Genomic DNA, 27,342 nt, shown 5'->3' with positions numbered 1-27,342 from the left:
TCAAGGGTAGCTGTTTGTGTCAATCACTTTGCGGATCTGTCTGATGCGAATTTGGTGTCCAAGGCAGTTGTCTGGAGACAGACCACGCGTCACATTGTACACGGTCCATCCGACGACGTATGTAGAAGTTCTTGAGTATTCTATGTAGTTGTAGGTCGCAAACATCTGCATAAAAGGAACGCATACACTTTTATCTACAAAACATTCGCGCAGTCGCAGCATGTCAGTTAAGGAACATTGAACGGTCGTTCGAAGTGCCCTGCAGTACTTCCATTACACTATTCGTATTACATAAGCATCGGAAACTACTATCTCGCGTACATCATGTGCTCACGCCGTTCGCATAACATAATATTGGGTACGAACGCATGCATGTACGTGTTCAGGTACGAGACAGACGGGGCCCCGCCGCGGTGGTCTAGTGGCTAAGGTACTCGGCTGCTGACCCGCCGGTCGCGGGATCTAATCCCGGCTTCGGCGGCTGCATTTCCGATGAAGGCGGAAATGTTCTATGCCCGTGTGCTCAGATTTGGGTACACGTCGAAGAACCCCCGGTGGTCGAAATTTCCAGAGCCCTCCACTACGGCGTCTCTTATAATCATGTGGTGGTTTTGGGACGTTAAACCCCACATATCAATCAGAGAGACAAACGGTGGTGATGAGCCAGTGCGGAGGTCACAGCTTTTATTTGGGACGCAGGCGTAGGCGTACTCGCCGCTGCAGCGTCAAGTCAGGTCAGCAGCTTGGCCGTTCTGAAAATAGTCGCGGCTCGCGCATCACGAGCGATGTGGCTCACTTCTTCTTTGCCGCGGGAGCTGCCCAAGACTGGCGTGGCGCTACATACGTTTTATATGACCTTACGAATGCTTACCAATTACGCATATTGCATATATCGAAAGGTTCTCATATCGCACTGGTAAACGGAAGCATGTATAGAGTTAATAAACGCCTTGAATTATGCCTGTGAAACATTTCCTTCAACTGTGTTTTCAAAGTGTCTTTAATTATTAACAAATGCCAAACATGTCGTGGCAGATGCCAGAAGTTTTAGCGTTTTTATCTACATATCTAAACGTGTACGTCTGATTGCTTTCGTGATCGCCTTCTGAAGTAGAGGTAGACCAAGAATATTGCTGAAGGGTACAAAATTTCTGGCTGGCTATGACACGAAAAACGTGAAGACCTACTCGGATATCTAATAAATGATTTCCTTTAGACGCGTGGTGGACATATACCTAACCCACAGGCTGTGGTATGCGGAACAGAGCCACAGTTGTGTGAAAACCTATTTATACTCAGGAAGAGCGAGGACAAACATGGGTAATTCGTTTGCGAGAGCGCGTTAAGCAAAGAAATGGGCAGATCCCACGTACAGTGGGAATCGACTATATGCGAAGCACGAATGAGAAAGGTTGGTATGTTACTTTAAAATTTAAACGAGGGGGAGGTAAATGATGCCGCACATGACTTCCGTATCATGATTATCATGTTTGCAGGTGTCACTTCTTTTCGTAGTCTATTGACGTCACGTGATACCAAATTTATTATATGTGGAGCTAGCGAAACGGCCGTGAGCACGCTGTTAGCGTGGTATGTTGTCATGTTCTTACATGACACGCTTTTCAGGATTATCATGTTTGCACCAGTCAAATATTTTGTCATCCATTAAAGTCACGTAACACCAAATTTGGTATACGTGGAGCCGGAAAAATGGCCGCGAGTGCATCATAAAGGGTCCAATATACTCCAATGTAGCGTTGACGCGTGCGCACGCTAGGCACAGCGACGCTACCTTAGTGAAACGCGAGCAGTCTATAGTCTGATGCCAGCCGTGACCAGCGTCCGTCAGCGTGGCCAGACGGCAATCGGCGCGAAATGCGAAATGCGGCATTTTGTGCCAATTCATTGCCCAGACAACACTGCGTCTGCCGCTTTTCATGACGGAGAGACGCCGGACACGCTGAAACGTGCATGCGCCAAAGCTACGCAGCGCAGCACGCGTCTGCCAGTATATGCCAGGACCGGCGCCTGGTGTGGCAACGCTGGCGGGACGCAGCGATATGAACGCCGGCGAGCAAGTGCACCACGTCATGACAAAACGTATTGGCGCCTTGACTTTGGCATGCAGTCATGTTCCCACAAGACACGCATCTCATGATTATCATGTTTACACCAATCACATACCTTCGTCATTCATTGACGTCACGTAATACCAAATTTGGCATATGTGAAGCTGTCGAAACGGCCGCGAGCGCATAATCAATGTGGCATGTAGTCATGTTGTTACATGACATGCGTGTCGTGATTATTGTCGCGGTTCAACGTAAGCAGTGCACCGAGACGTTGAGTCCGAGAACCGACGGCATGTGTTTTTATGCAGGAGCTAAGAGCAGGCGAGCAAAAAGATTGCCCGCAGCTTCCCTCGGGGGAACACTGAGGAGGATGCGGAGCATATAATTTGTTAACGGGGTGTTAAAGTGCGACTTACTTGGGTCGATGGCTAAATTGGTTAACGTGGTTGTGAAATGGGGTGTTAAATTGAGACTTACTTGGGTCGATGGCTAAATTGGTAAACGTGGTTGTAGGAGGGGGTGTTAAATGAGTGAACACGTACACACGTATGCGAAAGGGCGGCGCTGGTCGAAGGGACGTCGATCATTGTGTTTGTGGATTCGTTGGAATTCATTTCACCGCGACCTTGGACGTCGACGCGCCGTACAAACCAACCGACGAGCGGCAACTGAGCGAGCGAGCGCCGACCTTGAGTATATATACAGCGCGACGGCGCATGCACTGTCAGCTGTTGAATGTTCTCGAAGCGCGACGGCGCATGCGCGTCCCCTTGAGAATCAGGAGAATTGTAGAATGTTCTCGAAAGGGAGAAGCGCGCGCGGCACAGATGGTGGGTGACGGTGCATGCGCGCGTCAGCTGTCGAATGTTCGAGAAGGGGAAGAAGCGCAACGGCGCATGCACGCGCGTCAGCTGCCGATGTTCTCGAAGCGCGACGGCGCATGCGCGCTACATTATACAGCTAGCGAATGTTCGTGAAGAGGAGAAGCGCACGCGGTGTGTAGAGGAGGAAGAGTGCACAGATGGTGGAGGAGTGAAGCGCGCGCGGTGTGTAGAGGAGGAAGGGATGCACAGATGGTGGAAGAAGGAGGAGGAAGCTTGCGGACGGCGCCGCACTACAAGCCTCGAGTATTAGATGCTCCGCATCTAAAACAAAAGCACGTCGTCTTTTTCAGTCCCCCTTTTCACGAGCTGTTGGCGCGCACATCGTCTTCGTTCTTTGTTTCGGGCGCGGCATTTGCTTCCCCTTAACAGAGCATCGCCCCGATGCTATAGCTGAGACAGTAATTCCCGCATGAAGTCACTTCGTAGAAGCGACGGTGCGTCCCAGAGTCACTCGCTGACGTATGGCTTAATGCGCCCTACGTGCACAAGCTCAGGTCGGTGCTGGCGACGCCTTGAAGAGTTTGGGCTATCCGGGACGACTTCATAGGTAACGTCACTTAGTTGTCGCAGCACTCGATAAGGTCCGAAGTACCTTCTGCTCAATTTTTCGGATAGTCCCCGTCTTCGTACAGGCGTCCACACCCGTACCCTGTCCCCGGTTTTGTACGTTACAGGTGTATGACGTTGGAGATAGCGGCCTGCGTTGTACTCTTGCTTTTGGTATATTCGCAGACGTGCGAGCTGCCTGGCTTCCTCTGCGCGTTGACTAAACGCGTCAGCACTCGTTTCGTTGTTATCGCATTCGTGTGGCAGCATTGTGTCTAACATCTTTCTTACTTTTCGTCCGTGAACAAGGCTGAATGGAGTCATCCGTGTGGTTTCTTGTTTCGCAGTATTGTATGCGAACGTTATGTAAGGGAGAATCTCGTCCCAGTTTTTGTGTTCGATGTGCACATACATTGAAAACATGTCTTCCAGAGTTTTGTTAAGTCGCTCGGTCAACCTGTTTGTTTGTGGATGGTAAGCTGTCGACTTTCGATGAATAGTACCGCTGAGCACCAACACATAATCTAAAAGCGCGGCCGTGAATGCGGTTCCGCAAGCTGTTATAACAATCGATGGCGCACCATGTCTCAGCACAATGTTCTCCATGAAGAACCGGGCTACCTCCTCTGCTGTGCCTCTCTGGATGGCTTTTGTCTCAGCGTAGCGAGTAAGGTAGTCGGTCACCACTATAACCCAGCGCTTACCAACACCAGAGGTGGGAAGTGGGCCCAAAAGGTCCATTCCGATCTGGTAAAATGGCGTTGTCGGGATCTGTACAGGGTGTATCAAACCGGCTCGTTTAGTTGGAGGTGACTTGCACCGCTGGCAATCGAGGCAGGTCCGAACATGAAGCTTCACGGCAGCGGTGAGTCTAGGCCAGTAATATTTCCCTCGAACTCTGCTCAGTGTGCGCATGTAGCCTAAATGTCCGCATGTTACCTCGTTCTGGCACGCTTGCAACACCTCAGAACGAAGAGTGGTAGGGACGACAAGCAGGTAGGTGGACCCGTCTGACGAGAAGTTCATTTTGTAAAGGACATTGTTTCGCAGACAGAACGATGATATTCCTCTTGTAAAGGCTCTGGGTGCATTCTGGCTTCGTCCTTCTAAATAATTATTCAAGCCAAGTGGCTCAGGAACGTCATGCTGGTGATCTCCGATGGTTGACGTGTCGAGGATTCCGAGGAACGCTGTCTCTTTATCAAAAGCAGCAGCCAACTCTATTGGTTATCGAGATAGGCAGTCGGCGTCCGTGTGTCAATTTCCCAACTTATACACCATCGTTACATCAAACTCCTGTAGTCTAAGGCTCCAGCGTGCCAATCGCCCGGAAGTATCTTTCAGACTTGTTAACCAACATAACGAATGGTGGTCACTGATAACCTGAATGGGCGGCCGTACAGGTATGGGCGAAATTTCATAACTGCCCACACCACGGCGAGGCATTCCTTTTCAGTGGTCGAGTAATTTGCTTCTGTGCGTGACAGAGTTCTGCTTGCGTAAATGATCACTCTTTCCTCGTCGTCCTGGCGCTGCACAAGCACAACTCCGAGGCCAACATTGCTGGCGTCAGTATGCAGCACTGTAGGGGTTGTGTCATCAAAGTGGGCAAGCATGGGGGTCGTCTGTAGACGTTGCCGCAAGTCATTGAAAGCATCTTCCTGTTCGTCGCCCCAAACAAATTCAACGTCATCCCTCGTGAGACGAGTTAAAGGTGACGCAATCTGGAATAAGCCGCCGATAATATGCACAGAGACCCGGAAAATGCCTCACTGCCTTTTTATCTGATGGTGTGGGAAACTGTGCGACGGCGGCGACTTTTTCGGGGTCTGAACGAACTTTTGCGTTACTGATGACATGGCCAAGAAACTGCAGTTTCTCAAAGCAGAAGTGACGTTCCTCCGGCTTGAACGCCATGCCTGAGGCCCGTATGGCCTGCAAGACCATTTGCAATCGTTCAAGGTGTTCGTCAAATGTTGTAGAAAACACAATGACGTCGTCAAGGTATACTAGGCAGGTTCTCCATTTAAGCCCAGAGAGAACAGTATCCATGAGACGCTGGAAAGTAGCAGGTGCGGAGCACAAGCGAAATGGTAAAACCTTAAATTCGTACAGTCCGTCTGGCGTCACGAAAGCGGTTTTTTCACGACTCTGGGCTCTACTTCAGTTTGCTAATATCCGCTATTTAAGTCCATGGAAGAGAAGTAACGCGCGTTTCGAAGCCTGTTAATCGAATCATCTATGCGGGGAAGCGGGTACACATCCTTTTTTGTAACCTGATTTAGCTTTTGATAGTCCACACAGAAACGCAGGCTGCCGTCCTTCTTTTTCACTAGAACAACAGATGATGCCCAGGGGCTTTTCGACGGTTGAATAACGTCGTCTTCAAGCATTTTTGTTACCAGCTGTTCTATCGCTTCTCGTTCTTTTGAAGCCACACGGTACGGATTTTGATAGATTGGTCTAGCCGTGTCCTCTGTGATGATTCGGTGCTTGGTCAAGGACGTCCGGCCAACTTTCGAGGTCGACGCAAAACAGTCGTGGAACTCGTCTAGCAGCACAAGCAGGCGTTCCCGCTGTTGCTGAGTTAAAGCAGGGCTGACGTCAAGGTTAGGTTCTAGGTCACGTGGGTCTTGTGCAGGTGTTGCTTCAAGTGCTGAAAAGCAGTCATGAACATCTGTGATCTCTTCGAAATGTGCCAACGTTGTGCCTTTTGGAAGGTGCCGTCGCTCGGAGGTGAAATTGGTCAACAGCAAGTTCGTTCGGCCGTTGGTGACATTGACTATTCCTCGTGCTACGGAAACCCCGTGAGTGAAAAGCAGCGAAGTTAGTTGGTCGGCGACTCCTTCCCCGTCGAACGGTATGTCACATGCTACTAAAACGAAGATACATGATCGAGGCGGCACGACTATATTGTGGTCTTTGAGACGAAAGGATTTGTGGTCTGGTGATGTAGGATCAGTCAGACGAGCACTCTCGTAAAATAAAACCACGCGGTCCGGGATGTTGATTATTGCGCCATGCTCCCTGAGAAAGCCCATTCCTATAATTAAATCTTTGCAGCACTCTGGGAGAACAATGAAAGTCACGACGAAAGAAGAATCTCCTATGCTGATTCTTGCAGTGCATCTTTCAGTAGGGAGCAGCAATTGACCACCCGCTGTTCTTATATGTGGTCCTGTCCATGGCGTTTTTACTTTTTAAGATGATCAGCCAGCTTGTGACTCATTATGGAAAAATCAGCACCCGTATCGACTAAGGCCGTCACTTGCTCCCCATCAATAATTACATTGAGGTCGGCGCTCACCATTTCGTTGTTGTTAATATTCGTCGGCTTCGAGTCGTTCTGTAGCGGCAGTACTGGGGACTTTTTATCGTCTTGTGGTCGGGCTGCGACCTTACCCCGAGAGGTCACCACCTTTAGTTTCCCCGGTAAGTGTTGGGCGACCTTGTTCCCCGAAGGTCAGCAAAAGTACGTCGATTCGGTGACGATGTCTGAGCGGGAGATGGAGAGCGTGACCTGTGGGCGGAATCGGGCTGGCGATTAGGAGGCGACTCGGGATAAGGAGACCACGTTGTTGAAGATCCTCGAAAACCAGGGTCGTCATGGCGAACAATGTAGTCGTCGTTGGCACGGCGACCGTCATACCCTGGCCGACACGGGCGAAGCGATGTGTCGCGGTACCAACAATAGCGAGCTATATGGCCGGCACCACCACAGTTGAAGCAGAGAGGGCGTCGATCGACGGTGCGCCACGAGTCCGTTCTGCGAAATTGTGGGCGTGTTATGTCCTCTCGTGATGGTGAGTAAGGCGTGGCAAGTGGTGGCTGGTGGCATGGAGACATCGGAGACATGGGCCGTCGTCTGAAAGCCTCCTGCAATGGTTGCGACGAAGGTGAGGCTGTAGGTGGCTGGTAGTATGATGTAATAGGCGGGACGGGTGATGGACGGCGGACAGCGTCGGCGTAACTCAGTTGACGCTGATCGCGACCGAGATCAGCTGCTGAAAAAGCGTGCCTAAGTTCGTCACGAACGACTGCGGCAACGTCGGTCACTGGTGTATCCGCTGGAGGGGTCCAAGGTTTGTGAATTTCTTCTCGGACAATATCTCTGATCAGGTAACGTAGGGAGCCTTGATTGTCCAGAGTCACTGAAGCGGCGTTGATTGGGGTGGTAGTGGACGAGCGATCATGTTGTCTCGATCTTTGGTGCAGAGCACGCTCAGAGGCAGTGGCTTCTCTTATAAAATCGGCCACGGTAGTTGGGACATTGCGCACAAGTCCAGCGAACAGTTGTTCTTTCACGCCGCGCATAAGTTAGCGCAACTTCTTCTCCTCGGACATGTTGGGATCAGCCCGACGACAGAGGAGCGTCACGTCTTCAGCAAACGTTGCCACAGTTTCGTTAGGTTTTTGAAGCCTTAGCTCAAGCAACTGCTGGGCCCGCTCTCGACGGTGTACGCTAGCAATGGTGTCAATCAGCTGCTGATGAAACTCATCCCATGTGAATATACGGCCTTCTCGACTCTCAAGCCACGTGTGAGCGCCGTCATCGAGAGTGAAGTATGTGCGGGCGAGCTTCTGTTGACCATTCCACTGGTTAATGTCGGCAACGCGTTCGTAATGCTCAAGCCAATCTTCAACATTTTCATGTGGGGCACCACTGAAGCGATCAGGCACAAGCGGCTGAAGAAGAGTTACCTGGGCTGGATTGGAAACGAGGCTGCCTTGTATCCCTTGGACCAACTGTGGCTGGCTAGCGGAGGCCATCGGTAGAGGTACGTAATGCCTGGTAGAATGTTCGTCGAAGAAGGTCAGCTCAAGAGATAGGCCTAGCAACCGCCGATTGAAGCGGTGCACTGGTGTCGTAACAGGTGGCGGCGTGTCGGGACTTGATGAACGGCTCCCAGATGGGGTGTTGAGCGTCAGCAGGCTTGCAACCCAGCACTTCCACCAGTTTCGGTGTTCAACGTAAGCAGTGCACCAAGACGTTGAGTCCGAGAACCGACGGCGTGTGTTTTTATGCAGGAGCCAAGAGCAGGCGAGCAAAAACAAAGGCACGTCGTCTTCTTCAGTCCCCCTTTTCACGAGCTGTTGGCGCGCACATCGTCTTCGTTCTTTGTTTCAGGCGCGGCATTATCATGTTTGGATGTGTCATTTACCTATGTCGTCCGTTCGCGTCGCATAATACTGAGTTTGGTACATGTAAAGCAAGCGAAACGGCCGCGAGCGCATCAAGAGCGTAGCATGTATTCAAGTTGTTACATGAAACCCATCTGATGTTTATCATGTTTGCACCAGTATCGTACCTTCGTCATTCATCCGCGTCCCATAATACCAAAATTGGTATAATTGAAGCTAACGAAACGGCCCCCAGTGCATCATGAGCGTGGAATGTGGTCATGTTGATACATGACACGCATATCATATTTATCATGTTTGCAGCAGTCACAAACCTTCCTCATTCAGTCACGTACTGTAATACCAAATTTGGTATATGTGACACAAGCGAAACGGCTTCGAATGTGCCATGAGCGTGGCATATAGTCAAGTTGTTACGTGACATGCATGTCATAAATTTCATTTTAGGGTCTGTCGCTTGTGTTTGCTATGCAATCATGCCATACCTAACCAATTTTGCAACAAGCCATGTGAACAAAACCACCCCAAGAGCTGCAGGACCGCGAAATGTAAATCACGACATTTGTCACATACATGTCTTGATTTTCAAGTTATGACTAGTCAACTATGTTCTCAATGCAGTCATGTTATGCCATATCAAGTTTGTTGTCGATAACATTATGCAAACGGCCAGGAGCTCTAAATATCGCAGGCGGCTAGATAGATAGATATATAGATAGATAGATAGATAGATAAATAGATAGATAGATAGATAGATGTAGATTAGATAGATAGATAGATAGATAGATAGATAGATAGATAGATAGATGAACGGATGGACGGACAGACGGACGGACGGATGGATGAATGGATGGATAATTAGATATAGAACAAGTAAGACATTGTACTCAGAGTTCCATACAATGTGGTATGAATCGTATTATTTGCTATAGTTCGGTGTTCGTACTTCACTGTTAATTTTGAAACTGGAAGCAATCATTTTTAAACCATAACCGGCTGCACGTCTACACTTTAGTTAGAATTTCAGCTGCTTCATCGAGGTAACGGCTCGTAGTTTTCATGCATGTTTGTGTCTGAGTTACCAATCATTCCATACTTCGAGCTAAAAATACGTGTTTCTTTTCAAGTTATCTTTATTATTTTTATGCACATCTTTAAAGGCCCTACTTGAGCCCAAGGAGTAGTGGGACCAATATTTTATATACAGTACCACCATCAATACATGCGACAAATATTGTGTTGTTGATTGACACGAACAAACTGAAAGTCCTTCAAATTCAAATCGCAAACAGTAAAAGAAGCACATAATACTTTTGTAACTTGATGCTATGAACATCATATACACGAACTAAAAAAAATGACAGAATATGTGAGCGCTCTAACTGCAACAGAACATAGCATAAAAAGAAAGATGCTTACTCCAGACTGGTAAGTGTAATTTATCTCGTGATGCTCGCTTTTTTTACAGAAGTAGGTTGACCCAGCGCCGGCTCGATATATTTTAGTCTTGCCTAGTCGAGCTATGAGCGGAGCCCCGAAACTAATCATGAATTATTACCGCGCTGATTGGCAACCTTTATTGTCAGCCTGTGCAAACTATCAACATTTAGTAAAAAAACTCATCAACATTAATGAGATCGTGGCCTTGACGTAATGTAATATATCATGCCAGCTGTCATGCTGCTAGTTCTTTGATAGAGTGAAGCCACCCACCTTTTGTCTTATTGTTGCTGGCGTTTCGAAGCTTATAACTGATCTCGGAGCTGCGCCATCGGCGAATGCGCAATGATCACGGTTTACATAATGTATAGAAGAAGTCTTTGAGCGTCCATTGAGCTCTTGTTCACATAACTGCAAACAGCGTCAAAAAAAAAGAAAATGACGCGCATGCGACGTTGCAGCAAAGGGACAAATAGACACGCTAGAGTCACTCCGGGTAGAATTTATTAGGCGCAACGCTATTACTGCCATGTTGGGCCATCGCAATTACAACTAAGATGACGGTGTGGCGCACTGCTTTTATGTTGCATTCCCCTCTCTAGAACATGGTTTTATAGGTATAGTGTATATCAAGTAGGCGACAGTCGCTCTCTACACTCTGCAAGCGGTGTTCCTTCACTTTGGTTTACAAGTATTCGGGACTGGAGAGACTCCTGTTTTTATTTCTCGGTTTTTTTATTACCGACTGCGTTTGCTCGGGCAGCACTTGAGATGTGAGCAAACATATCGAACAAACCTATGAAATATTAGGTACATATAGCACATGTTACAAACACGTCGTGATTATTGTAGAAGTGAAAACACTTTATTTAAATTTCGGCGAATGAGAGGCCTGGGCCTGGGGCTGCCTAGATGGCCGCTTGGACTGTCGCTTGCGTGCTGCCTTAAGGGCTAGCTTAGCGGCGTATAGTTGGTCGGTCATTTATGAGCTTTGAAACGTGGGCTACCAACACGTCCGCAGCACTTCCGAAGAGACAACCAAACGACCTTTGTGTACTGCACATTCCCGTAACATGCTGTCCAAGCTATATAAACAATCAAGCTTCTCAGCGCTCTTCGTTCGCAGCGTAAATAGGTTAAGCACTGCTGAAAACTCACAGAGTGCCTGACCGCACTAGTTTCGATTCGACTGCAGAGTACCTGAAGTTGTTGTGTACGGCTGAAGCCAAATTAATCTGCCATTGTGCTTAAAGGCACATCACCTACTTTCAGTTTTCAAGTCGGAAGCAGAAAGTTCCTGATTGGAACATATATAATTATTTATATTAGCTGATTTCTCACCACGATCTCTGTCTTTACTATCTTACCTTTCTGTGCAAGCCCCATTCCCACCTGCGCGAAAACCACCGCTTTCGCATCGTCAAAGGAACCATATTTTACGCGACTACACTTGTTTCTAACGTTGTAAAAAAGCTTCGAAAAAAAGCAAGCAAAATTTAGATTTTACAAGAGTTTTTTTAATTGTACTCACGTCTGAAAAACTGCGGGCTCCGTGGGACGAAACACTTTGTATGGGCAGTCGGTGGCTGTTAGGACTGGGGAGCGACGCGCCGTAAAAAATATCCAGCCGTAGAGTTACCGACAGTGTGTAGTTGACGCTCGGGTTGGGAAACCGTAATATTGCATCAAGAGCGTCAACCTGAACAAAATATAGAAAAGGAATTGCATTACATTGATACCATCAACAAGCTCTCCCCAAAGGCAGAGGCAATATATACGTAAGGCAAAAACGACACCTATGCCTCTTAAGAAATCGCTTCTGACAGACTTATGGCCTATAAAGGTACGTGTGTTCGAGTCGCAATGAGCACAATGTGCAGACAAGATGGTTGCTGGGTATTTTTTTGTAAATGTTATTTTGCCTGTCGGATAATCAAGATATTTAATAGTATCATGGGAAAACTGCTTTAAAGTTTTGATGTTTGAAGACTATAGTAGTTCCGTAAGATACTGGATTGTAGTAAATCAGGTCAGTCGGCCCGTCTGTTAGGCTGTCGCATAATTCAGCCACCTTGTGATTTGGCTCTTGCTCACTACCTAGCAATCTTCATCTGGTGGCTGCGTTCATACTTGTTAACATTACCGATCATAATGAAATATTATGCTTATGTGAGATGCAGCATCCATACGCTAATAATCAGGATTTGTTTGACCACAAGAAGAAGCATAGATACGTAATTCTAAAGATTCTAGTGTCTGTTACGCTGATCTGACAATGCGACGCCATGCACGAAAAAGTGGTTGTTTTTTACGCTACGTTTAGCCGATATGGAGCTGCCACCTACTGGTATTATACACAAGCTTCTATTTTCGAACATTACTGCCAGATAACATCCATGTATCACGCAACGCCTCCAGACAGAACACTATTGTCTTATGATGGCACTTGCAGCGAAGCACACAGGTAGCAGTCATTTTTGTTCCAGTTTTTACCACACATTTACCAATATTTACTTTTCCTGTGTTCTAAAACGTGATCGGCCAATGGTTCGTACCCCACACGCCCAACTCCACGTTTGGCATACGTTTCAGGTGCGATTGCAGCTAGGAATACACTATTTTCATGAGTGCCGTAAAAAAGGCAAATTTTTCCAGCCCCCTTTTGTGTTGTTCTCGAAGATTTAGTCTTAGCTTATCTGTCCACGACATTTTTATGATGTCTTTATAATATCCACTCGTCTGCCAAATTTTATTGAAGATTAGGGGTAAATTTCTGGTTTGGCTAGAATAGTTGATTATCTCGTTATCACGCGTAGTGTATACGTTTCACTCCGCTAAAAACAACTGCAACGCATCACAAGAATGACGCGTCATGCCAAGGAAAACGTATAAACTAAGGGCTCCCTTGTTTGTTCGAATACTCTGAAGGAAGTCAAAAGGCACTGAGGCCCGGGAGACCAGGAACTAATAAGAAGCTATATTTGCTTTTTTTTAAACTGCGTTGTAGCACTTATGACCAAAATGAAGAGTAATCAAAGTGACCAAAATACAAGTTGCCGTCAGCAGGAACCGAGCACAGAACCTCCGGATAAGGTAACACAAGGTAAACCGATTCATCTACAACCCCCTCTGTGTCGTCACGATCACACAGAATTTTCGTGCGTGCAATGCTGGGCCCGCAAACCAGAGTCACTCTTGGGCATCGTGGCTAGTGTGTAACACTGGTGTTTACCAACTGGTGTAATGTACGTGAAAATTTTCAATGCAAAGAGCTATCCATATCCGCGAAGTGAATCCTGACGAGTGAGGGAGAACTAGAGATAACTATTACCGTAAATCACGCGTGGCATTGCCTCCCCGTGCATGTAAATGAGTGACAATGCGTGTGTATAGTACATGCAATATATATAGAAGGTGTGTCGTGTATATAGTACATACAATGTATAATAGAATGCGTTTTTGTCGATGAGACACGCCCTCAACTCCGGGTCAGCAGTTTGCTGTCGGCGTTGCCATTGTGCCACTGCTTTTCGAGTTCTCGTTTTCGGGGTAGAATGGCGCTCGCATGGACAGTGAGCCACCCCATGCCGCGCTCTCGTCTCCGGAACAGCAGCTTCTGGTGAACTTTACCGCTCTGTCGCTACTTCACAAGCTTTCGTCTGCGGGGTAACTCGTCAGCGTTGCTTTTCCGAAAGGTTGTTCACGTTCATCATTATCTATGACAAAAAGAAAATGTGTGCTCTGCAACGCGCTTATTGTGAATTCTCATCAGCATCATCGGGTATTGCCTATGTTAGCGTTCCCTTTTCCAGGCGAGAACACATTCGCGTTCATTTTCAATCATTGCTGTCGCTGCTGCCATTCCTTGCTTTTATCTCGTTTTATTTGTAGGAAATCGGCAGACAAAAACGTCAGGTGAGGCACTAACGATCTGTAGACTTTACCGGCAATTCCAAGTTATTGCTATTGCACTTATTACGTGTAAAAAAGCTTCCTCAGAACGAGAACAAAGTAGAAGTTTTTCACCTAGTCACAAGCCAATTGTGATTGAGAATGGCGTTTTGTGCTAGCTTATGAATTTTGTCCGTTTTTTTAGTGTAGTCTATGAAGCGTTATTACACAGCTAAATATTATGCATGCAGTTTGAATTTCGTTGTGAGCAGACCTTAGAACAGCATGAGTACGGGCAAAGTTCAAGATAGAAAAGTGTTCTTAACTTATATCAAGGCGTTTTTTATAATGGACAGCCGAAGCCGAAGCTATGTATTATGCACGTAATATTTATTGAAACACTATTCTACTTCCTTTTTTAACAAATCAATGTTTCGCTTGTTTAATCACTGACGTATTGTTTGTATAGCGTCACCACAAATCATAATGTACAAAAAATGTACAAAATCCTGCAACTGACGCGCGAATAAATGAACATAAAGGTGTTACTTGGTTCAAGAAGTTGGTGTTATAGAGCAGCTATTTCATTGCACATACTGGCAACACGTGCTCGGAAATATGCAATTAGACAAGAGTATTCGCATTTATGTCCTCGTTGCCGAGACCGAGTGGTGCGTTTCAATAGAAACTCGCTGAGAAGGAAAGTTTTGCGTAACCTCATTGGGTAACCAACATTAACTCACCCGTGGTTAGATGTAACACACTTGTTGGAGCAACATTTTTTTTTCAATTTATGTCAAAAGTTCGCCCACGATATAGGTCTTTCATGGTGTACAAACAAAAAAAGCAAGTGGGGGCGCGGAGGTATCTGAGTTACGCCTCTGAATTTCGCAATTACAGGACAAGAAAGGCCTGAGAAATGCGTAGATTGAATGAATTTGCGCGCAAAGCAATCTTTGGAATTCTACCTTGCTGAATGACACGATAAAAAACTACAAACAAGACGCTCCAGCACATCAGTTCGTTTGGCGAGAATCAATGATACACAAAAGCTACTGGTTCCATGTAAATTTCTTATCGTTATGCAATACAAAAATGACTGTTGTGAATAACGGCGCAAGCATGCTCGATTACACTCGATGCAGCTTTAAAGATGGTACACAAAGCCGGTTTGTCTTCGCCTGCAAACACGTGATGCTGAAGTTTGAGGGATCCCTAAGCTTTACCTTTATCAGTTGAAAGTGATAGCGGTACCCTGTCCCTCATGTGCACCCTACATCTCCCTCAGGCTGAGCAAAATGGCACGCAGAAATGCGTCGGCATTGTCGGTCCTATGCTCCTGCACACATTGATACATACGTTGCGCTTCACACATGCGAAGTGTGTTTGTCTTCGACATGACGAAATTGTGAGATGACGGTTGCTATATGGCAGCGGATTGTGTACAGGGTCTACAGAGCGTGTGCGTCTTCATACAGTGGTGCGCATAGACTGTAAGCTCTGTTGAAAATCAGCGCCTGCATGGTTGGTGCACTCGTGGTTTGTCGCAAAATACAAATAAATTGATAATATGGTGCAGAGAAAGTGAGAGTTTGGCTACTTGGTTTGGTTTCATTTTGAAACAACGCAAAGAACGAAAGGAACAAGAATGTTGGACACATATGGCGCGCTAGCTGTCTTTTGCTGTGCCCAGAAAAATTTCACATCATGTCAGTGTAAAGTGCTACGTCATCCAAAGATCGGTTTTTAAAGTGCCTGTGGCGTAATGAATTTTCTCTGGGAAGACCAGAAAAAGTGACTGAAGGCACAGACCGAAATTACGTTATTAGAAGTACGCCACTTCTTTACTTCCATTTTGGTCATTGTTGTATTTCAATTTTAAGAGCAAGAAAGAAAGAGAGAGAGAATAGACATTTAATAATAACAAATGCACACACTGAGCCTTCTTTGGGTCGGGCCCTCAGTCCAGGGCTCCATTGCCTTGCGCGACCCTGCGGGCCCGCTTGACCAGCTACTGCTGTTCTTTCCGGCGTAAGCTGTGCAGTTCAGACTCCCAAGAGGAAGGGGTGGGGGTGGGAATAGGAGGAACGCCCCGTGGGGCGGAGCGTTCCCACGTGGAGTGTTACACCGTCAGTACAGATCCACAGAAGGGGCAGTAGGAGGGGCAGAGAGTCGGATGAAAGCGATTTAGCATACTGAAGACAATGAAATGAATTGGTATGTAGTTGCCACCAAGCGGCAGCATCTGCTCTGTTAAGTGAAGGTTGAGGGGGAGGATACGTAGAACGGCTTTGTCGGTAGTACTCCAGTGTAGCGTTGTAGTTTAGTGGTTTTGTCGGTGCGTCGTCTGGATTAGACAGCTATTCCAATGAAGCCCGGCCAATCAGCTCTCGGGGAACCGCATGAACGCGTTTATTACCATGGAGTGTGGCGTGTCCAAGAGTCCAAACGATACGCACAGGACGTAATGCGGACGGTGAGACAGAAGAGAGGATATTTTGTGCATCTGAAGCCACAAGTCCTTGAGCGAAAGCACGGCAAGTAGCTTGTGAATCTCTTACAATAGTGACAGGGGAGTCATGTGACAGTGTCGTACCGTGAACAATTGCCAGAGCAAGAGCTTCCTCCTCTGCCAGACCACTGTCTGTAGTGCGAAGTGTGGCAGACGCCACAAGGGCGTCTGTGTCGTCTGTCACGGCTAAACACATGGCTGACATCTCTGGGTAGCGTGCTGCATCAGTGTAAAGTACTTGCAAGTCTGAGGTACCATCACCAAAGATGCGCGTCATAGCCTGAATTCGGGCACATCGACGACCGGCGTGGCGGGAGGGATTCATATTGCGTGGAATCGGAGGCACTTTGATGAGTGCGCGGACAGTAGAAGCAAGTTTATGTCGCGGTACTTGTGCGTGTTTTTCGGGAATCGGGTAGCCAAGACGAGACAGGATGGCGCAGCCCTGATGGGTCTGACTGAGCCATTGGAGCTGACTGTTGTGCTGGGCCTCGATGAGTTCGGTTACGATGTTGTGGACTCCTAGTTGAAGGAGGCGTTGTGTAGATGCGTGTGGAGGAAAGTCGAGAGCCGCCTTCACAGCTGTCCGTAGAAGAATGTCCATCTTTTTGATTCGAGGTAGCGTGAGATTGTGAAAGGAAAGATGATAGGTGAGCCGACTAACTATGAGTGCTTGTACTAAGCGGAGAACATCCTTCTCACAGAGGCCTCTCCTGCGATTGGTGATGCGTTGGATCATGTGTGTAATTTGAGTTATCTGCTGAGCCAGAAGGTGTGTAGTGTGCGAGGCCTTGCCGTCGGACAGAAGGTGGAGGCCTAAAATGCGAATTCGTGGTACCAGAGGGATAGGACAGCCATCAAGTAACAGCGAAATGTCAGGAGAATCAGCGATTTTGCGGTGCCGCTTGTATACCAATAACACTCCGACTTATCCACCGAGCACGTAAGGCTGCTGGCAGCAGCTTAGTCTTGTATCACAGACACAGCTTCCTCTAGGGCGTCCTGAATGGTTCCGTCTGATCCTTTGGTTGCCCAAATTGTAAAGTCTTCTGCATAGATGGCATTCTGGATGTTGGGAACCTGTTGTAATAGGGAAGGGAGTTAAGCCGTAGCCACGTTGAACAAAGTGGGTGAGAGAACCGAGCCCTGTCGTCTTCCTCTGCCTGCGAGACGAATGACGTCCGAACGGAGGTCTCCAATCCCAACAGTGGCTGTGCGGTCAGAAAGAAAGGACTGAGGTAATTGTAGATACGGGAGCCACACTGATATGAAGCGAGATTGTCAAGAATAAGGTCGTGGGAGACGTTCTCAAAAGCACCCTTCAGATCCAGGGCCAGAACATCTCGGACCTGGTTTGAAGTGGGGCTATCCAACACGTCCTCCTTAAGCTGTAATACTACGTCCTGTGTAGAGATACCAGGACGGTAGCGGGATAGTGTATCAGGAAAAATGTGATTGTCTTCGAGAAATCGTTGTAGTCGACAGAGGACAACGTGTTCAAAGAGTTTAGCAACACGTGAAGTTAAGGATATGGGGCAAAGATTCTGGAGGGATAGCGGCTTGCCAGGCTTTGAAATAAGTATCATTTCTGCGTGTCACCACTGCTGCGGTAGCGTGCCGTTGTTGCTACGTTCGTTGTAAAAAGCGGGTAAATATTCGATGGACTGGTCATATAAATTACGCTGAAGGGTGTACGTAATCCCGTCTGTACCGGGTGCAGTCTTACACTTAATGCTTTGCAAAGCTGCCCTAACCTCTGCTTCTGTAATTTCCTCATCTAGAGGCGTATCACATACGTGTGGATAATCACGGTAAGCGGGACGGGGGCCTGTGGATACAGTGTTGCTTTAAGGTGTGCAGCATCGTCGAGCCTTGATTTGTGGAGAATGGTGCGGATTGCGTTAGCAGTGTGTGATTTTGTCTGCGTGGGATTTAAGAGAGCATGGAGTATATGCCACGTTCGAGGTGTACTCAGTGAGGCGTTGAGTCGATTGCAGAAGTTATGCAAATTGTTGATTGATATGTGGGGTTTAACGTCCCAAAACCACTCTATGATTATGAGAGACGCCGTAGTGGAGGGCTCCGGAAATTTAGACCACCTGGGGTTCTTTAACGTGCACCCAAATCTGAGCACACGGGCCTACAACATTTCCGCCTCCATCGGAAATGCAGCCGCCGCAGCCGGGATTCGAACCCGCGCCCTGCGGGTCAGCAGCCGAGTGCCTTAGCCACTAGACCACCACGGCGGGGCTATGCAAATTGTTGCTAGTGAGGATGTTCGCATAGTCATGTGCCTCAGTAGCCAGTTGGACGATTTGGAGACAAAGTTTTCGGTTGTGTTTCTGTCACCGCCACCGCCGTGTCAAGCCTCTGTGGGCATCCAAGAAATGCAGCAGATGCCGGTCCACATCTGGCATTTCTGTCGTCGCAGCGATGAGTTTGGTAGCTCTTTGAAAATTGGAATGAAGTTGCAATATCCAAGCCTCTAGGGAAGGAGAGTCCTGATGGGTAGTTGTACTATTACGCCAAAATGCATCCCAATTGGTTAGTTTGATGATGCGCTCTGGGGCACGCGTGACTGCTCCTTGGAGCTCTGTAGTTATTATATGGTGATCACTGCCTAGATTCACCGTGACGTTGCACCAGGAATGGTGACTAACCTCCTTGACTATCGTGAGGTCGGGGAATGTGTCCCTGCTCACACTATTACCTAGGCGAGTGGGTTGATCACGTTCTGTCAGCTGGGTCATGCGATGAAACGAGCGAACCTGTGCGAGTCATCGGCCTTTAGGCGTTTGTGTTGCGTAGCCCCAAGCCGGACGGGGGGCATTGAAATCTCCTACAATAACTATGTGTTTACCCAACTTGCATAGTTGTGCAAACAGATGAGCGAAGTCATCGTTCCTGGCGTTAGGTGCACTGTAAACGTTAAGCACGTACAGGCTGCTACTGGAATGAGAGCACGGGACCAATTCGAGAAGCACATGTGAGATGGAGGTGTTTTGAAGGGTGTATTCTATGACAGTGACATGCTTAGAAACTAGTGTAGCTTCTCGATGTGCTGTACTGTTCGTTACGTCCGTGTATGTGGTGTAACCCGGAAGCGTAGGGGTACATGGTACTTCTTGTAACGCTATGACATCGAGGTAATCCGCTGCGTCGCAATGAATTGCATTAGAGCTCCACGTTTCCTACGATACCCCCTGCAATTCCACTGCCACACACGTAGGTGTAGAGGGGTGTCACGCGTTGACCTACGGTATCTCGCCATCATCACGCAATAGCGGGGCGTCGGTAGTACATGGAGGCATTTCAGACTGTGCTGAATCTTGGTGGAGGGTGGTGAGAAGTGGGACTGCAGCAGCTGCGGCTGTTGGGACGGTTTTTCGGGACGGTGATAGGAAACGGGAGGGGCGTATGTAAGGATGCGGTCGCTGTGTTTTACGTGTCGGAGACGTGGTGCGTTTTGGTGCAGATGGGGCAATATTGAGATCCCTGCTGGCCAGCGAACCGCTCCACGATGACGAGTTTCCTCGCTTGGGCCCCGACTTATCCCTGGAACGGCTCCTTCGCCTGGCTGCACTCCCGGACGCACTGCTTTGCCGTCCGGGGCTGAGAGATGGTGGGTGACTGGGCCTTCTTGGTGGGAGTAGCTGACCGGGGTGGTTTGCGTCGGTTGACTGGTTGCAAAACCGCTTTGGGCATGGTTTGGCAGCCGTTGGGTGGTCGCCACCACAAAGCACGCAAGAAGAACGGCACTCGCGGTTGTTAGGTGATAGCGAATCCCCGCACACTCAAAATTTCGGTGTGTCAGGAGGCTGTGGGCACACAACCTCGTGGTGTCCTGTTTTGTTGCACTTTCTACAGTGGGGAATAGTCCGTTTGTAGAGGTAGCAGCGAAGACACTGTCCGTACGCGTTGACGAAGAAAGGGACTCGCTTGCCACAAAATGTGAGCACCATTGCTCCGGAGTTGCCGAGGCGTCTGCACGTAAGGACCTCGTAGCCCGGTACTTCAACTTCTGACAGGAAGTCGTCTGGTGTGATTTCATGGCCTATTCTGTTGACCACGCCTTTAAGAATTATGAGGCACAATACCATGAGAGGTGATGTCGTAGGCTGCTGCGTGCACTGTAATTTTGGTGATTTGTCCAAGTGCAGTGGTGATGTGTTTAGATGAGGCTTACTGTTAGGACATTTTGATTTTCGTCAACACGAAGCTTGATATCAGGATGGGGTTGCAGCTGTCGGCGTTTGTTCTCTCTCTTGCTAACAGTGATTCTAAGAGCAAGAACTCAAAAGCGTCAAAGTGACCTACCATTTTTGTCTGGTTAGATTGAGGTAGGCAAGATTTGTCCCACGATGACGATGGCATGAGTTCTTTCATGTCTTCGTCAGTTATTGTCAGGATTATCACAATGCTCAGGTGCCCGATTCTGCAAAAAATAAAATCACTGCATAACCACAAAGTGAATGATGAGGAGTGGGTGAAGCTTCGAGGGAACATTAACCTTCGCACATTCACTCTTTGTTTCTTTCCTAACGAAGTTCCCTCCATGACCATGAGAGAGAGAGAGAACCGTGATACGAGCGCGTTTTATGGCTCTTGGGGTGCCGCAGCGAAAGAAACAGCCCGCCATGAGCGCACCCGCGATCGTCTTTCTCCTCTTCTACCTACGTTTGTTGCACACGTGGCTAGTGCTCCCAGCGCGTGCAAGCCAGGAGAACGGACAAAAGACATTGGAGGGACAAAGCTCGACCATGAAATGCTTCGCCCCGAACCGTAGTACCCTTACGTCAAATCATGTGGTGCTACATTTCTAAGGCCCTGATATTTAACGTTATATGAATGCTGAACTGCACATTCTTAATACCTAAATGTTCGATTAACATAGGATATACGTGATTTCTTCCCCCTGCCCACAAACACAACATGCTGTGTACTACCCCTTGCTGTGGAACGAAACGCGCCGTGTATCGCACCACCGGGGAATGTCCACACCAACGTAGCCAAGCTCATTATTTTCACCCTCCCATTCCTCTCCGCAGACTGCAATAAACGGCTCGGACTCGTAGGTAGTGTTGAGCTGGCACAACGAAGTGCGTGAGTCAATGGGGTCCTGAACCAAACGAAGAAGAGCACTTTGATTTCTCCACACAAATGTTTAAGGAGCCAAGCTCCTCTTGCTCGAGGCAAGCCCCTCGGTGCTTCATGCCCGCTATTTCTCCAGGTGAGCGCGAGCGTTTTTGGCACGCTCCCTTTTATTGCGAGAGCAATTATATGAACACTCATGGTAATAAGGGCTACAGCGCGAGCACGAAAGTGCTATAAGAAACGTGAAACGAAAGGCGAGGCAAGGAAAGCAAAGAGGAGAACACGAGCGCTGACTACTAACTGAATTTTATTATTTGCAGCACACATGATAATATATAGAACAGGCAATCTAGCTGAGGCATATTTTATTAGAAAACATGGTGACGGATGCGTGAGCTAACCTTCGGTGGCCTTGCATGACAAAGAGTTCACGCTTTTAGATAAGGGTTAGCCATTTTATCATTGTACCTTTTTTATACCCTTCCCCAGAATATGTCACCTTGCTCACGTTTGCTGTTAATAGATTGCCTGCTGTATATATTATCATGTGTGCTGCGAATAATAAAGTTCAGTTGGTAGTGAGCGCTCGTGTTGTCCTCTTTGCTTTCCTTGCCTCGCCTTTCGTTTCACGTTTCTTCTAGCACCTTCGTGCTCACGCTGCAGCCCTCATTACCATGAATTCCAAACAACTAGCCCAAATAGCCGTTCTTCTTCAATATATGAACACTATCGGCTGTATTTCGCCGCCGGCATCAGCGTGGGCGTCGGCGTCGATGTCATGCACCGTATATGTATAGGTTTCTATATATACAAAAACGCAAGAATGAAAACAAATCTCGTATGGTATAATATGACAGCGTGGCGAGCATAAGTGACAGACCCTAACGTGGAAATCATGACATGCATGTCATGTCATGACTACACACCACGCTCTTGGTGCGCTCGTGGTCGTTTGCCTGGTCTCATAAACACCTAATTTGGTATTACGGGACGTAAAGGGATGTGATCAGGTATATGACTTGAGAAAACATGATAATCATGAGATGCGTGCCATGTAATAACATGACTACAGGTCACGCTCACGATCTGCTCGCGGCTTCATATATACCAAGTTTGGTATGAAGTGACGCGAACAAATTACGAAGATAAATGACACATTTAAAGATGATAATCATGTCTGGCGTGTCATGTTAAACTTGACAACATGCTACGCTCACGCTCGCAGCCGCTTCACTAGCTTCCCAGATGCCACATTTGGTGTTAGGTAACGTGAGTGAATGGCGAACCTACATGAATTGTGCAAACATGATAATCAGGGCATTCGTGTCGCGTAAGAACATGACCATATACCACGCTCATGATGCGCTCGCAGCTTTTTCGGAAGCTTCTAATGACATATACTAATTCTAATGACATGTACAAACATGACAATCATAACGTGTGTGTCAGGTGAAACATGACTTCATGCTCACTCCGTTTGGCTAGCTCTACACATACAAAATTTGGTATCACGTCACTTGAATAGATGACGAAGGTAAATGACACGTTCTAACAAGCTGAATATGACACGGAAGTCATATACGGCGTAATTTACGTCTGCCTAGTAACGTTCTGACATATCAACCTTCCTCATTGGTGTTTCGCATATGATCACTTGCCGCTGCACGTGGGGTCGGCCACTTTGTTTTTCTGCTTGCTTTGACGCCACTACTTATATATCAGTTTCATTCATCAGCCTTCAAGGAGCGCATGCCGGTCGGAAAGTACAGAGATATTTTCGGACAATACGCCTTTTATTAGTAGTAACCTCCGGATCTTAGAAGGCCTGCAATGCATACCTGTTGAGCAGTGTGAGGTAGTCCATATACTTCCGTGTAGCTTCCTCGTTCGGTTTGAACGCAAAGAAATTTCTGACATCGTCGCCGCTCACACCAGTGTTTAGAACTGTATAATAGAAAATCTGTAGAAAATGAAAAGCAGCGCCATTAATTCCTGGGACTTTGAACAATTTGCGTGATGTTCGAAAAGATAGAATAGGTAGAACACTTGCTTTGATGTAAACATTTTATATATTATATACCCGTAACCCTTCCTTCTTTGTGGTGTGTTAAAAACAACTATTTACTTCGTAATTTAAAGTATTCTATAGCTCTCAACCTTAAAGGTGCTGCAAAAGCCTCTTGCTGACAAAGGAGCACAAGAAATCTGCAGGTAGTATGCATAACTTCTACAACAAAAACCTCAAATATATATAGCTTACACTCTAGTGCTCTTACTTGAAAGGTATTAGTACCACTTCAAAAGCTTCCGAGCTATCAGAAAATTTTATTTCTACGGACAACTTGCACTCTCGAATGGTAGGCTACACACTACTGTCAATTGTACATCATTTTATTATAAACACACTTTCCACTCAATTTCTAGCTGACTCGGAAAAGAAGAGGTAGTTTATTGACTTTGTACAGCATGTATGCATCAAGTCTAACTCCCAGAAGAGTCGGACTTGTCTGAAATTTCTCAAAGCTCGAAAATTCAGGCACTTCGGCGTAGATCACATATTTCCCTTCATCAAATAAATCATTTTACTAGGATGCAGTTGCTTCTGTTTCTTTAGATCAGAGAGCATTAGATCCGCATATAATACCATTTCAAGGGTTGAATAGTGTTCTCAAAAAAGGCTCGCGAAATTAGTGACAATACCTAGCAGACGAGCTTTACTATAGCCTAACTTTACACCAGACAGGCTGAAGTCACTTCGAAAGTAAGGCCACTTCTACATGTAGAGGCTTCATGACAACTGCACATTATGCGTAGTCTTAGACAATACCAAAAGCACGGGTTGCTGCATACTATTTGTTATAGACACTCTGGTATTATTAAACGTCCTAAATGCCTGAGCCGCATTACATTTTGAATATGTGCGACCATGGTCTAAAGTTTACACAGATTACCACTGGAAATAAGTTCCACTGAAACTTTTGGAATCGACTTTTTGGGAAGACTTCAATACTGGTTCAGAAAAACAAAACAAAAGATGTTCAAAGGACAAGGTTTCTTACACTGTAGTAATAATCACATGTAATTCTGTTGTAGATGAATTTTAAAGCTTTACTTTACTGTTTCTGTAGTCTTATATATCTCATAAACATAGAGCTGTATAGCAAAGCGATTATGGCAATCTTTTATGATGGTTGTGCCGCTTGTAAAATGTTGTTCGCTTTCTACATTATGAATGTTTATATATTGCAGTTGTCTCACATACACAAGGCTGAATCAAATGCTATTTCATTGCATCAAAGAGGCCACTCCAACACTGAGCACTCCATACGACGTTAAGTTACAGCTGGTGGCCGAAAAAACTCACGGAGTAGATGCTATTCAAATTTTCTTCCGTCATCGATACTCCGGCCCACTTTTCCAGGATTGGCAGACCTTTCATTAATCCCAATTCATAGATCTTGCTTTGATCAAGAGAGTTCTGTGCCGTGCTCACACTCGTCTGGAAAGTTTTAGATGATGCCACCGACAGAATCCCTCTTGGTTTCAACCATTCAAGACCGACATTGAAGAGAAGACGATGTCCTGCACGGCTGATGAAGCCGTATGAATTCCCTGTAAAGTTGCGCAAGGCGCAGTTGTGATAGAAATCAATTCATTTATTAGGTGGACGTTTGAAAACTTCACACTTCTGCGAAATGGTCGCGTGTAAAAAATTATGACAGTTCAAGATGCAACAGACTTACTGAAAGTTTCAAAATGTGATTTTTAATGTGTTTTACAATTAAACTGTTAAGAAAATTGTGGCTGATCCACCAAAACAAATAACTTTCTTAGGTACGTGCTAGAGGAATTATGAGGTCCCAGTGCTGAATGAAAACAAAACATTTATTCTTCGCTAGGAACTCAGGTAGTCATTTAAAAATTATGATCATGAGCGCACTAACGCATCCAGCTTTAAATCTGTTCATCTTTTTCAACGAAAGCTGTTATGAGATCACAACTCGGGTCACGCGCAGTTATCCACCGCCACCACCACCACCACCGCCATCGCTGGTGTCCTTAACGACATCGCGCGAAATTATTAAAAAAAAATCTAGCATCAAAAACACAGTGGGGCTCAAAACCCGGGTCTGCTGGGTGCCAGCCCCGTATTAAACCACTGAACTACGCCGGTGCTTGTGACGTGTTTGCAAATTTAGCACCAAAGACACAGTGGGGCTTAAACCCGGGTCCATTCGGTGCCAGCCCAGTATTAAACCACTGAGTTACGCTGGTGCTTGTGACTTGTTGGCAAACTTACCTTAGCCAGGCTTGGTGTCGGGAAAGCAATCGCGTTAATACGACTTATAAAGCGTTTTAAAACAGCGAAAGAACAACCAGTCATCGCACAAAGCGAACGAGTGGGCCGTCCAAAGCTCTAACACATTACAAAAGCTGGTTCTTGTTTTACTAGAGACTGTGGAGCATATCCGCTTCAGCTATAATTGCTCATCGTAGTAAGCCTCTGCATGAACAATTGGCACGTAATTCCTTGGAAGTGTTTAGTGGATACCGTGATTCTCCGAATACTGACGAAAAATAGCATAGCGAATGCCAGCCTACTACCCAGATGTTTATTGATAATGCCCCAGTGGGTATCGAGCAAGTGCGCTTGCAGTATTGCTACCCAATGAGTGTTTTGAAAAGGCTGTGAAAGGCTTCTCTTCTAGCTTTCGCTGTGACTGTGCGGCGCCTTCCGCGATGGTCTGGCGGTTTTTTTTATTGTTCTGTATGGCTCTAAGTACAAGTGCACCTGTTTCTCAGCCAGCGATGCACTAAGTTGAGTAACAGAACGGGAATTAAGCAAAAAAAGGAAAAAAGAAAGAACCAGTACTACATGGCAGGTTTCGTGACAAAAAGATATTTTACATCACAGCCAGTTACTTGCGATGCTAACGCAAAAACTTCAGCAGCATATTACCTCCACAGGTGTGTGGCGCCACAGTTCTTGTGACCCATTCTCGCCGAAAGAGACGCCACTGATCATGTGGCATCACTTGTCATCTGACTAAAATAAACTCGTGGTGCACCGTACCATCTGCATGTCAACCACCTCCAATCACGCCCCTACCAGCTGTACAGAGCGAGAACGTCGTGTCAGCATTTTAGAATCGCACAGAAATGCACGGGAAACGTGCCACTGTCACATGTCAAAATACGGTTATAAAAAAAGCGTGCCTGAACACAGTTCGTGTTGAACCATTTGCAGTCATAGGCAGCCCTAAGCTAAATGGCACTTCCGTCGAAGAAGCCATTAAGAAAGAAGCTATGGTTTATTTCTAAAATCTTTGTGCTTCGACTCTGCAGAGAGTCCAGGCGCACCATGAATGGCCAAAGTTAAAGCTTAGCAATGTCCTAAAGGCAACTTATAGCCTGCCTCACCTAGCCAAAGCCCATAAACAGCTACTACTAGCAACTAATTTAGCCTTCAAAGTTTATCAGTCTCACAGTTTGAAGCCCTGCGAAGCTCAGCCCTAGCAACGCAAATTTTTACGTTGTAGCGTTAATTAGCTCGTTTCGCAGACATTCGGGCATTAGCGTTAGCGTCGGTGGTTGTGAGCGAAACATGGCAATGTCTACGAAAAAAAGAACGAGAAAGAATATGCGAACAAATAAAGAATTTTCAGTTCCGAGTGGTCATCAAACCCAAGTGGACTGCGTGGCAAATCAGGTTTGATACTACAGAGGCACGGCATCGTTAGAGCTACCTTGGAAGAAAGCA

General features: G+C 46.8%; 1 protein-coding gene across 1 annotated transcript; it reads right to left on the bottom strand.

Moving 5' to 3' along the window:
* LOC142814411 (uncharacterized) lies at nucleotides 1-24,978 on the bottom strand. Its single transcript, XM_075893166.1, has 5 exons — nucleotides 24,946-24,978; nucleotides 23,420-23,541; nucleotides 20,805-20,922; nucleotides 11,616-11,783; nucleotides 1-165 (listed from the first exon to the last, which is right to left on the bottom strand). Exons 1-5 carry the CDS (start codon nucleotides 24,976-24,978, stop codon nucleotides 1-3), a joined length of 606 nt encoding a protein of 201 aa, XP_075749281.1.
* Between the last annotated feature and the right edge of the window lie 2,364 nt (nucleotides 24,979-27,342).

This window comes from Rhipicephalus microplus, chromosome 4 (assembly GCF_043290135.1).
Source record: "Rhipicephalus microplus isolate Deutch F79 chromosome 4, USDA_Rmic, whole genome shotgun sequence".
Lineage (NCBI taxonomy): Eukaryota > Metazoa > Arthropoda > Arachnida > Ixodida > Ixodidae > Rhipicephalus > Rhipicephalus microplus.
This window is presented reverse-complemented; position numbering and strand designations above follow the sequence as displayed.